Source organism: Channa argus, chromosome 12 (assembly GCF_033026475.1).
Source record: "Channa argus isolate prfri chromosome 12, Channa argus male v1.0, whole genome shotgun sequence".
Classification (NCBI taxonomy): Eukaryota; Metazoa; Chordata; class Actinopteri; order Anabantiformes; family Channidae; genus Channa; species Channa argus.
The window spans coordinates 1,532,980-1,546,182 of NC_090208.1; the positions used below are offsets into that span (position 1 = coordinate 1,532,980).

A 13,203-nucleotide genomic window follows, 5' to 3' on the forward strand; every position below is an offset into this window, starting at 1 on the left:
AAAAAGAAATCAATGTAGAATCCATTATGAGACTGGTAGTGATGGATTCAGCAGAGGTTGAATTTTTGTGAACTATATAGAAACATTTAGATTTAGTGAAGAATTTCAGCCATTCAGATTGTGGTGTTTTAGCAGTCAAGTCAGTCACCTGAGTTGAATCAGACTGAGCTTTCATCCACTGAAGTTAAAAGTCCCAGAAACCAGAAGGACGTGAAAAAGCTGCAGTAAAGACGTGTCAGAGCATCACCAGAGAAGAAACCAGCATCAGGTGACATCTGTAGTTCTAGATTTAAGTCACTGACTGAGTGCAAAGGATTTACACATTATAATTGTAAATTAATGATAAATCATTTTGTTACTTTGTCCAAATACCCATAAAATGTTAATGAAAGTGTCTATAATTCCTCCACAGTTTATCAGTATTTCCAAACAAAGCTGTAAGTTAAAGGTTTCAACGTTCAATTTCCTGTGTACAAGTCCATGTCTCCACTTCGTGTATTGTGTCATTCTACCACAGTATGTTTCACACTCTATCTCACAGTACACAGTATCTATATGTTTGCTATTCCCTAAGCAACAAACAGTATATTTAGCCATTTGTTTCCATGCAAAATACAAATTCTGTTCACAAAATCATAATCTAAGTGGGTGGTAGGTTCCACTGTCAGATCAGCTGCAGGAGAACTTGGAGTGACAGACATACAGCTGGAGGTCAAAGGTGAACAACAAATCATAACATCTACTGTAAATACAGGTCAGAGGTCAGTTTGTTTGCTTGTTTGGCTTTATTTTAGTTCCCCATTAGATACATAATACAGTAGCTGTTCTTCCTGAGGTCATTATTTTAAATTTGCCAATGTTTGTAAAATGTTTTTCTTTCTCCTTGTTTATTAGAAAATCATTTTCTTACTAAGTCTAAGCCAAAGTCAAAGTCAAAGCAAAGTGCTATGAGAAGAAGTGTTTCTGTTTCAAGAAGTGTGAGTGCAAAAAAGAACTGATAGGAATTTTTTTTTAAGTTAAGTCCATAGGAAGTTGCAGAAAGTTCTGTTTTCAGCAGTTTTTGGAATATTGGAAGTGAGACTGCTGAGCAAGCAAGAGCAGAGTTGGTCGTGTGACATAGTGTGTGAATGAAGAGAGTTAGGTACATTAGGAAGAACACAGCAGTAAATCAGAGAAATAAACTTATTACTGGATTGTTCCACATTGGTTATGTTGTAAAACACAAACACAGTCATGTAAAAAAAGTTTGTGTGCAGCAATCTGCATGTGTGTGTGTGTGTATGTGTGTGTTTGTGTGTGTGTGTGTGTGTAGTCCACAGTCAGACAGACCCACAGACCTGAAACTGAGTGCATGCAATGCAGAGCAGAGTCTGACAATATTTATGATTATTAAACCACATGTGAAAATGAATTCAATTTATATTGTTATAATTATTATTCACATAAGGCTTAAAATGTCAGTTCATGAACTTCCAAGAACCAGGAGAAGCCCAGGAAAAGCTGTACAAGGTCGTTCTTAGCTCGTACTAGACTGATACTGAGACCAGTCTCAATGATTTATTAAATGCATTTTTTTATTTTTGCATTTTGGCCACCTACCCTCCCCCTGCCTCAACACCTACACACAGTCATATCAAACCACAGCACAATGATATAAATCTCAGTAATCACATGGAAATGGCTGTAGTAAACACTTTCTTCCAGAAGAGGCAGGAACATAGAGTGATGTACAAGAGCGGAGGTAGAAGCACTAAGGTGGACGACATCTTGTGTAGACGCTGTAATCTGAGAGAGATCAGTGACTATAACGTGTTGGTAGAGGAGAGTGTAGCCAGACAACACACGATGGTGGTGTGTAAAATGATGCTGGTGGTGAGGAAGATGAAGAGGACAAAGGCAGAGCAGAGGATGAAGTGGTGGAAGTTGAAAAAGGAAGAATGTCGAGTAGTTTTCAGGGAGGAGCTGAGACAGACTCTGGGTGGTTTGGAGGTGCTTCCAGATGACTGGACCACTACAGCTAATGTGATCAGGGAGACAGGTAGGAGGGTACTCGGTGTGTCATCTGGAAAGAGGAAAGTGGACAAGGAGACTTGGTGGTGGAACGAGGAAGTTCAGGAGTGTATACAGAGAAAGAGCTTAGCTAAGAAGAAGTTTCTGACTAGTTTGTTTACCAAGATCTTGGAGAGTGAGAGGATGCTGAGGACTGGAGGAGAAGTGTACTGGTTTCCATTTTTAAGAACAAGGGAGATGAGCAGAGCTGTGGCAACTACAGAGGAATAAAGCTGATGAGCCAAACAATGAAGTTGTGGAAGCTCTGCTAAGGACAGAGGTGAACATTTGTGAGCAGCAATATGGTTTCATGTCTATAAAGAGTCCAACAGAAGCAGTATTTGCTTTGAGGATGCTGATGGAGAAGTACAGAGAAGGTCAGATTCACTGTGGTGACTCCTGAAAGGAAACAGCCCAAAGGAAAAGAAGAAGCAGATGTTTATCTGAAAATGCTGTGAATACATTTAAAGAAATTATTTCTTCATCTTTTTCACCACCATGTGTTAATACTATGGTGAGTAGCCATCTTACTCCTGTACAAGTTGATTATCTAGTTGAAAATCTGCAGCCTCACTGCGTATGACACTAGATACAGTTGCCCCTCTGAAAAAGAAGCAGTGAATCAGAGGAGCCGACCTCCATGGTACAATTCACAAATGCACAGCTTAAAACAGGCGTCACGAAAGTTAGAGAGGAAGTGGTTCCACTAATTTAGAAGAATCCCGGTTAGCCTGGAAAAATAGTTTAAAAGTGTACAAAAAAGCTCTTTGTGATACCAGAACAGCATACACACACACACACACACACACACACACACACACGGGGGGTGAAACAGAAGAAATATATTTTTATTGTTATTATACAGCAGTAGCTATTTAGTGTTTAATTAGAAAATGTGAACAGTTGGTTCTTGATACAAACTCAGAGCTAAAGAATCCTGTGGAAGTGCAGATGTACAGTAAACTACAACTCCCATGATGCAGTTCACTAACAGCTAATAATGTTTCTACAGAGTGTAAAGACAGATTCCTCCACAGCATCAGCAGCTGAGGCTTATGGGTAATGTAGTGTTCAGAGACAGAACATAGTCAACAGTCAGATGATTCTGACATTCAGGAGACCAGAGACAGAAAACTGTTTAAAGAATTCATAAACTGGCGTCTCATCAGAAACAGTCCAGACAGAGCTGCAACAGGAGAACAGAGGTCAAAGGTCACCACTGTTACCTGCACAAACACTCTGACAGGGTGGACACACAGTGAAGGAGGATGCTTCAAATGTATGAGGTTATTTCAGACAGCAAAGGACGGACGAGACACAGGAGGCTCAGTGGTGGCAGCATATGGACAGAGGCTGAATCTACAGCCGGCAGGAAAGTCCATAATGTACCAGAGTACGGTGGCCTGGTAACCTGGTGGACACTGACAGCTGGGATAGGATCCAGCCCCCAAGACCATGAGCAGGATAAGCAGCTACAGAGATTGGATGGTTGTGTACTTTTACTTTAGGAAGTTGTTTACTCCCACTACTTCCTCCTGAACTAAAAAGTATTTGTTTACCTGACAGTACAGACACAGACAACACATTTCACTAGTCTGTTACTCACATCTGTCTTTCTCCATATGTCAGACATGAGACAGTGTGGTGACCTGTGCAGGTCGACTCAGACCCCCTTGCAACCCTGAACAGGATCAGGAGTTCAGACAATGGATGGATGTTAGTAGTTGGTGATTTATTGAAAACCTTAACTATTTGTCCATTTTGTAATGAGTGCGTTGAGTTTACTGGAACTATTGAAACATCAGTGATAATGGAAACTTAGAGAAGAGCAGAATAACAGTCAGGTTGAGTTCTGTGTTAAAGACACTGTCCAAACTGTGGTGTCTCTTTATTTTTGTCCTTCACATTTACAGAAATAACACATCTGAGTATAACGTGGTCTAAGAAAACCTTCAGCTGAGACTCTGTCTGGTCGTGTACATGCAGCTCATACAGTTTTATCACTGTGATTAACAACGTCAGTGTTTATTCTGTGTTCAGAATATTAAACTATGATTTCAAATTAACCAAAGCAAACTGTAAGTGTAAGTCATAGAAACATTAGCTTGTTTTGCTGCTGGGAGTTTGCTGATGCCTGCAGAGCCACTTGTTAACAGTCCAATCATTGTTTTATGTATCAGCTGAATCTCCTGATGTTAAAAACATCTGTAGCTGCCACATTGTCTGTTCATTGAAGTAACAAACCTAATTATTGAACCAGTATTGTAAAAAACAGTGAGCAGTTCTATCAGATCGGTTTATTGGAAAGATGAAGAAAAAAAAGGTTTTCAGTCACAGAAGAGTTCAGACGTCCACTTTTTAAATGTGTCCACTGAGACCTGCTGGACATTCAAACTCGTCTACTGAACTGTCTCCTGACATTTTCAGCTTTTTAACCCTTTTATACAAACTGCTCTGCACTTTATAGCCAACTGCTAAGCCAATCACAGCTGGGTGCAAAAGTTTGCATCCCCCTGTTTTTATAATTATTCCATCAGCTTCAGGTTTAAGCTTGCAGGCGTTTATGTGCCATTTCAGTTTGACAGAGAAAGAGAATGTGATGGTCTTCCTGTCTTCTGTCTTCAGATCCCTGTTGAGAAATATCAGCATCTGTTTAAATATTCGTTTTTTGGCTTGTTTTTTCATCCCGATTTTTCTAAAACAGCCACAGTGAGAAACACGTATACGTGATGTTACCTGGTCTCACTGACGAGGACACGACAGACGGATCAGATGGCTGCTCTGCAACACAAACACACAGACACACAAACAGTGTTACAGGTTACTGTATAGGATCATACGTGCTGCTAATACAAATGTAAAGCTGACATGTCACTGCATGGAAAGTCTACAGTACATGTTACAGTACATGTACGTATGGACCCGTTGTTTCAGAAAAATGCTGATGCAGACTGTATGTACAAAAGTCTACCACCAGCACTGCACATGTATCTTCCTCAGACTTTATTTTTGGGTCCATAGAACATAGTATGATCATTCCATGTACCTGTAATCCTCTTAAACTAGGGTGAACCAGACTCTCTTCATTCTGGATTTCCAATTTAACTATTTTATATTTCGCTTTGTAGTCCAGTTTTCAAACTCTCTTTTTGAAATACTACCCAGAACTTCTATACACAAGCTAGCTGGTGTGTGTGTGTGTGTGTGTGTGTGAGAGAGAGAGAGAGAGAATCATACCAGTCCTCCTTCCAGCCTTCTTCTGATTTCTGACAGACATACAGATAGGTGACAAATTTAAGGAAAAACTGAATTAATCAGCGGATGAATCCAATTGAAACAAGACACAATGGTCACTGAACAGTTTTGAGTCTGACAATATCTCAACATACTGTTTTAGTATCCCAACCTTGATGATTTCTCATTTTTTAGTTTAAGACAAAAGATCCAAAGTATTGTTGATGCATACAACAAGTTCACTGAAACTTTAAAGTCAGGCTTTGTATGTCATCACAGATATATACTAATCAATACTAGTCTTGGCTCTGTAGACGTCTTTTGCACTGTGGACCATGTTTCTGTGTAAAAGTCCATTTCACAGACAGACTGTCTCCATCAGGGACTATTCCACACACACCCCTCATGTCAGTAATGGACGTGACCATCTTGCACCTGGTCTTACAGGAGTCAGAGTGACATCTGCTGGCTGTCTGTGAGACCAGCATCAGAGCGGACGTCCTGACAAAGTCCCATTGCATAAAGTTCTGGACACTCTTTTAAAAAGACTGTCAAGCTATTCCTTCATGGCAGTCGGTCACTTGTCTTTCTAACAGAGAGGAACATGTAGCAACAGCTAGAGGACCTGCTGAAGCATTTCAAAAATATAGTTAAGCTGTGAATCTGACATGAAACATGACTGTGAGGTCAGATTTTCCTCTGTAATGTTAAATGCTCTGTATCAAGTTAAAAGTCTTACAATTTATGTGTTTTACCAAAGTAAAGGTGCTGATGTTATAAAAGTGAGGGTTCAAAACATAATTTATATGGTTGTTTTTTTTTTTTACATATTTTGACATGTAACTCTTTATCTCTTGCCTGATGACCTGATGAGATAAAACTCCTGTGGAAATGTGTGTCTGACGAGAGGTTTCTTCAAATTAGAAAGACAATAACATCCAGGAGACTTGTCCAGAGAGAGTTCATCTGGAGAGATTACCATCCACAGTGCCACCTGTCAGCACACCTGGTCCAGCAAGAACAAGACTCAGTCTGCCTGAGACTGTCCACTGTGTAAACTAAGCTTCACTGTTTATGACATGAATATAAAGGGACATCTGACACTGACCTACACAAATGTTGCATTTGGACACTTTACAACCAAAGAACACATCTGAATAAACGTTGTGCAGGTAATATCTGGATGTTCATCTGACTGTTGTTAAGGATGCTGAGGTTGGAGCTGCCAGGCAGGAGGTGTAGAGGAAGAGCAAAGAGGAGATTTCTGGATGTAGTGAGAGAGGACATGAAGTTAGTTGGTGTGAGAGAAGAGGATGCAGAGGACAGGGTTAGATGGAGGCACATGATTCACTGTGGAGACTCCTGAAAGGGAACAGCCCAAAGGAAAAGATGAAGACAAAATACATACTAAGATAAGATAAACCTTTACTGGTCCTACAGCGGTGAAAAGTTCATGTTACAGCAGCAGCAAACGTGTAAATGTGTTGCACAAATTTCTGTACAGAATAAAAACTAAAAGTCAATATAAGAAAACTCTAGACATTAAAAAAACAAACAAATACAATCTACATTACAAATAAGTACAATTTCACAACCATACAGTTCAAATAATTATACTATCATCAAACAGACAATTGGGTTCATGTTATTGCACAGTTTCACAATCAGTAGTATGAATGTATATTAGTGAGTTTCATAAAGTCTGACAGCAGCAGGGAGAAAAGACCTACGATATCCCTCCTTCAAACACTTAGGATGTAACAGTCTGTCACTGAAGGAACAGACAAGACAAGAATATTTTCTTCTTTTGAAAAGTGTTAACTGGAGTATTGTAATCCATTCTGGTAAACTCTTCCAGGGTTAGGATCTAACAATTAACAGTAACTTTATTTGTACTTATGTAACATTATGAGATCATTGTATCTGAATAAACCCAATAAAACTGATGATCAGAGCTGAGAGACAATACCGAAGCTGAGCCTGGTTGAGCCTAGTGGTAAAAAAACACCTCAAAAGACACTGGATGTTGATATGTCCTAAGGTGTCTCTAATGTGTCAGCCATCCTATTCTAACCCTAAAAAAACCCCCAAAACTTTAGAACCACCTCTTCTTATGATGCACTCCAGTATGACTCCACCACCAACTACAACCTCCATAATAAACAGAGACTACAATTATCACCTTTCTGACAGTTAAGTTGAAATCATGGCAGAGCTGCTGTATTAAATTGTACAGGTGGTCATAATCTTATGCCTGATAGGTGTATAGCAAAGGTGTCTGCAGGTGTTTGTGGATCCCAGTGACTTATTTCTTATTTTCTTTGAGTGAAGAGATGAGAAAGAAGGAAGCGTCAGGTCATCAGAGCGTTAGTTACTGCAACTAAACACAGCATGAAAAAACGTTACATATGAAATATGAATTGCACTTCATGTACGGATTTACCCAGCGAAGCTTACTCCAGGAACTTTATTTTGAAAGTTGTAACCGGAAGCTTGATGTTTTTCCCTCACATGGAGGAGGAGACGTTCTGTTAAAATCGAAAGTAAACGTGTCTTTGTTCGTCCGTGTTTTATCAGGAGGAAGAAACAGAAAAGTGTCTGTAAAGTGACTTAGTGAAGCCGTTTCTGAATCTTCAGGTCAATAAGCAGCAAATTTAAGGAGAATCTGCGGATGTTGTTTTCACTGAAGATGAAGATGTTGGTGGTGGTTGTGATTCTGCTACACGGTAAGAAAACGGCTCCAATGTGGGTTAAGACTCTTTTATGTTTCACACACAGCTTCAACACTGGGACACGGTCCTGTAAAAACTACAAAACAGTGACAATGATCACGGACATCATGACATTAGCGGACCGTTACATCAGCTCCTGTTTCTCTGCTTCAAGTTGGGCGGATCCCGCAGTTTCAACGGGTCCGTGTTGGTCACGTGTTTAACATCTGTTAATAATTAGTCATATTACATGGTGTTTTTTGGGATAATGATTAATTCAAAGTACACAAAGAGTAAAAACGATAATAATTTCTTGAATAATAATTTCGCTTGAATCACGTACCAATATAACTATACAACATTTATGTTGGGGTTACTGTTAAAGACATAATATAAATTATTAATCAAAAGTCAATGAATGTCAGTTCAGTGTGGGTTTATTATCAGTTTATTATAACCACGTCTTTTCAGCAGCGGGAGACGTCACTTGCCGCTGCTTTGATCATGTTCTTCCTCTTTCTTCTTCATCTTCATCATCCTTTGGGGCACGTTCCTCCTCTGTAATCCTCAGGCTGTTCTCTCTATTTTCCACCTTATTCCTGCACAAGCTTCCTGTCTTTTACCTTTTGCTGGCATCAATGAAATAATATTCAATTGACATGTAAACACATTTATAACATCTAGATTAATAAATCAATAACTAACTAACAATAACTGTCATTATATAACACACCTGCTCCTAGGTTGTAAACTACAATTCTATCACAATTATGGTCAGGATGGACCCAAGTGAGGAGACTGTGCAAGTGAATGAACTTGAACAAAAAACACCCTGATGGGAAAATAATCGATAGATTAATCAACAGAAAAAATATCCATTAGGTGCAACATATCTAAACATCAAATACCATGAAGGCTGAATAATTTATTGAAACTTGGTAGGTGGTTATGATTTTACACATGTACAAAAAGAATATAAAGCAATGACAATGTCAGAAACATCAGGATACAGTAAGTGCAAAGGAAGTTATACATATGACGAGAGGATGATCTGTAATAACCTCTACACAGAATCACAACAGCTTATAGTAGTACAGCCCTCAAAAGGAAAAGTATAACAAATGACTTTATATTATAGTGATATATTTGAAGTTGTGTGTGGCCCTTTACCTCCTGTCGTCTGACACATTTGAAAAAACAGTGGGGACGGAGCTCAGCCAAGTGTCTCTGTCTGCAGCAGAGAGGGACACAGCTCAGGTGAAGTCAAAGTTCCTCTGGTGTTACTGGAGACTTTTGGAGACTCTGACGTGAAAGCATGTATCATTCTTATTCTCCTAAACATGATGCAGTTGCTCTCTGATTCTGATGTAAATGTAAAAATGTCTTTTCTAAAATAAATAACTCTTGGATCACTTTGGCTGAATAAAGGAGGACGGTTGGAATTGTGACATTAAAAAACAACAATCAACAGAAGAAAGTTAATTTGTAGTTCTAAACATATTTAGGGTGAATTTTACTCACTGTCTGTTTCTCCCACATGTTATTCTTCTGTCTTACAGCTCAATACAATGACATGCAAATGACCAATTATGCAACTAAAGTGATGACACAATTTAGTGACTTCTAGAAGCCAATAGCTACTTTCCTTACTGAGGATTTGCAACTCTGAGTTGCAGGCAGGCTGGTTGGAGCAGGAGGAGGAGGAGGAAAACTTAAACCGGCATAAGCAAATTCCAGCATAAGTGGAATTCAGGGCATAGTTGCAGCTCGTTGATGGTCAAGATGGAGAAAGGTTTTGGAGAGTTTGTAAAAACTAACAATGTAAGTTGGTACAATGGGTGTCAGTGCTGTGAAATCTCAGCAGCCACAAATCAGCAGTTAGAGGCAGATAGCAGTTACCTGTGCTTAGTTACTTTTCTGTGACCAATGACGTAACGGCTTCAGCATCTACAGTGACGGCTGCTTCAAGCAGAGCTGCCAACATCGGAGCTGCCACCATTAGAAAAAGATGTCTTCAAGTATGTTTTAGTCGAATGCAACTGCAGCTTGAGGTTCTCTGGTGTCTGAATACTGCAGCGCCACTCATACACATCCAACGAAGGTGTTTCACAGTTGTTCCAGACAATGTTTCTGGATTCAAAACTAGCCAAATCTTTCATCTGTGGAAAGGACAAAACTAGTTACAGTAAAGAGAGGCTTCTCAGTGAACAGGTAAGTAGAGATTAGCAACATAAAAGACGAAACGCTGAGGCCAAGATACTAGTCTGTGACCATTAGCGCTTGTGGGGGGTTTTCAAAGTGCCCCTCACAAAGGACCTACTGGCTTTGTAGCCTCAGCTAGGACCAGATTCAGGATCTACCTTGATGAAAGCGACGGTAAAGACAGGGTGTGATGATGAGCTGAGAGAACAGAAAAAGAACAAGGAGGTGTTGATGGGGGTGTGTGACAGCCTTCAGAAGGATGCTGATCAACTAGATGAGCCGGCTGAAAAAAAATTTAATTCAATTCAATTCACTTTATTTGTCCCCAGGGGGCAATTTAAAATCCAGCACACTCATCGCTCAAATGATAAGAAAATCTAATATTCTAAGGAAAAGATACAGGGACAAATGCATGAACAGGAAAATGTCAAGTCAGAATTGGAATCAAGTTTGTGAACTAAGACATGTGCATTAATCCTCTTTTGTAAAAAGAGCTTTAACATTTATTTGCTTTGAGTGTTGATGGCATTAAAAATGGCAATAAAAGAACATTAAAATGGCTGATTTCTGCAGAAACCTTGAGCTAACTACAACAAGTTTGTCGCTAACTGCTACGAACACGTTAGTTTACATCCACCTAAAGCTGGAAGTTAGAAAAAGCTGGATGTGCTGCACTTAATCTACTAACTGTTCAATATAATGTGCCACAGGTTCTGGTGGACACTAAGACACTAAGACAGTCCCAAACCAGGCAGGACCCTGTAGCAGCTAAAGCTGTGAGCAGAGAGTCTCCATCAGCAGCAGACAGAGGACAGGGATCAGTGACAGGAACTGACTCCATGTTCATTCTTCTTGAACTTCACCCAGTTTCCATTAGATAATGGAGACATCACTGAGTCTACTACCTTATTCCTTATATCAGTTTTTACTGTAGCTACTATAACTATTTGTTAAGCTCTTACTCTTACAGCTAATATTCCAGTTCTTCAGACGTAGCCACAAAAGCAGGTTGCTGTTGAAAATGTGACGGGCAAAGCACAATGTAACCATTTAATGTCTGATGTAGAAATCTGCTGATGATATGATATGAATTTAAAATATAGTCAAACTGATATTTAAACTGTTTACTGTGTATTACAATTCTGTATACAGTAAATGTACTTCAGCTTGTCAATCAAAGAGTTTGAACTTGAACTTAGTTTTACTTTGATGCATTTATTAGCCAAACAGTGATGACTAATACAAAAACAAGTTGACTAATATCCTGATAAGACAGAAAAGATTGTTATAGCAAACTAATGGAAGATAAGAAACAGTGTATTTAGAGGTGATATTGGAGCTTCAAACTGTCCACATTATTTAGTAAGAAAGGGCAACACAACCACATACAAGATCGTCTGGAGGAAACCTGGCACCAGTCATCACTTCCCAAATACCATCCCTGCAGTGAAGCATGGTGGTGGCAGCATCAAGCCTTGGGGGTGTTTTTCAGCAGCAGGTACTTGGACACTTTCAGGGTTGAGAAAACCTAAATGGAGTAGAGTACAGAGATGTCCTCAATGAAAACCTGTTCCACAGCACTCAGGACCTCAGACTAGGCTAAAAGTTAATATTCCGACATGACAACAATGGTAAGCACACAGCCAAGACAACACAGCCAAATGTCTGTGTACAACTCTGTGAATGTCCTAGAATGACCCAGCCAGAGCCCTGACTAAAACCCTGTTCAAAATCTCTGGAGAGATCTGAAAATGACTGTCCACCAACAGTCCCCATCCAACCTGACTGAGCTTAAGAGGTTTTGCAAAGAAGAATGGCAGAAATTCCCCCAGTCCAGGTGTGCAAAGCTTATTGTGTCATAACCAAAAAGACTCAAAGCTGTAATTACTGCCAAAGGTGCTACAACAAAGTCCAAAGTCTGACACCATGACACCAGACATCAAGTGGATCCTCTGAGAGTCTGCTGGAGGCAGGAAGGAACAATGGGAGAAAGAGAAGTTCCTGTGTAGGGAGGCAGAGGAGGGACTATGGGCCTAACTTATCATAATGATGAAGGTTTCTCACTGGACTGTTCTGCTGCTGCCTTTAGCAAATATGGAGGAAATGCACTTCTCCGTTAAAATATTGATTTTATTGATATTATTGTTGAAAATTGCATGTGCATTTAAGACAGATGTAAATGAATTAAATATATTGCAGCCTTATACAGTGACATAAAAATGATGATAGATCATTAAACATGTTATTCTTACTACAGATCATGAATGTTTGTCATGTACCAATTGTTCATGGCTCCTTGTTACTTGGATTTACAGTTAACACAACATTTAACAACAGTTACAATCCACAACTTTAACCAGTTGGTAAAAAAGAAAACTTAAGTTATAAAACTGAAGCAATGTAAACCGTTTTGTGTGTTTTAGTATGAAACTGTGTATTAAACGTATCAATCTTGCACGAAGGATGCTCTGAAGTATCCACGTTGATTATCTCTACTTATCCTCAGAGCAAAATAAGAGGCTTTAGAATGTCCTTCAACATGTAGAACTGAACACATTTCGGGGCGACCAAAGGTTGAGGAACAATCGACTAAAAGAACTGACTTTCAACCAATATATAACTGTCTTCTCTGTCTCATTTCAGTTTCCCAGCACGGCTCAGGTCTGGTGGTGGAGGTGTATAAAGGGGAGGAGTCTGTCCTGCTGCCCTGCCAGATGTTGTTAAATTCTACTTTCAGTGATGCTACAGTGGTGTGGAACCATGACAGTTATCAACCACTGGTTCACTTCCGTGACAAGGATGGTGACAATATTAACAATCAAAACAAACACTACCTTTGTCGAACATCGATGAGGGATGATGCTCTGCAGACTGGAGACCTCAGCCTCAAACTGAGAAATCCCACCAGCAGTGACAGTGGAGCCTACACCTGCACAGTCCGTATCAGAGGAATAAACAAGGACACCAGAGAAGTACAGCTGTCGGTCACAGGTCAGTACAGTACATA

The 13,203-nt window shown here is 39.6% G+C and overlaps 1 protein-coding gene across 3 annotated transcripts in view; it reads left to right on the plus strand.

The window, feature by feature from the left end:
- LOC137136945 (contactin-6-like) overlaps positions 1–13,203 on the plus strand; it is a 145,786-nt gene that overhangs the window by 19,019 nt on the left and 113,564 nt on the right. The window contains exons 1-2 of one of the 3 annotated variants that reach the window (XM_067522757.1): positions 7,809–8,009; positions 12,840–13,187. The exons of the other annotated variants lie outside the window; for them this stretch is intronic. Of the exons in view, the coding sequence (XP_067378858.1) occupies positions 7,955–8,009; positions 12,840–13,187 (403 nt within the window). The 5' untranslated portion in view covers positions 7,809–7,954. Of the gene's footprint in view, positions 1–7,808; positions 8,010–12,839; positions 13,188–13,203 lie in introns of those variants that run through there. 3 annotated transcript variants of the gene reach the window in all.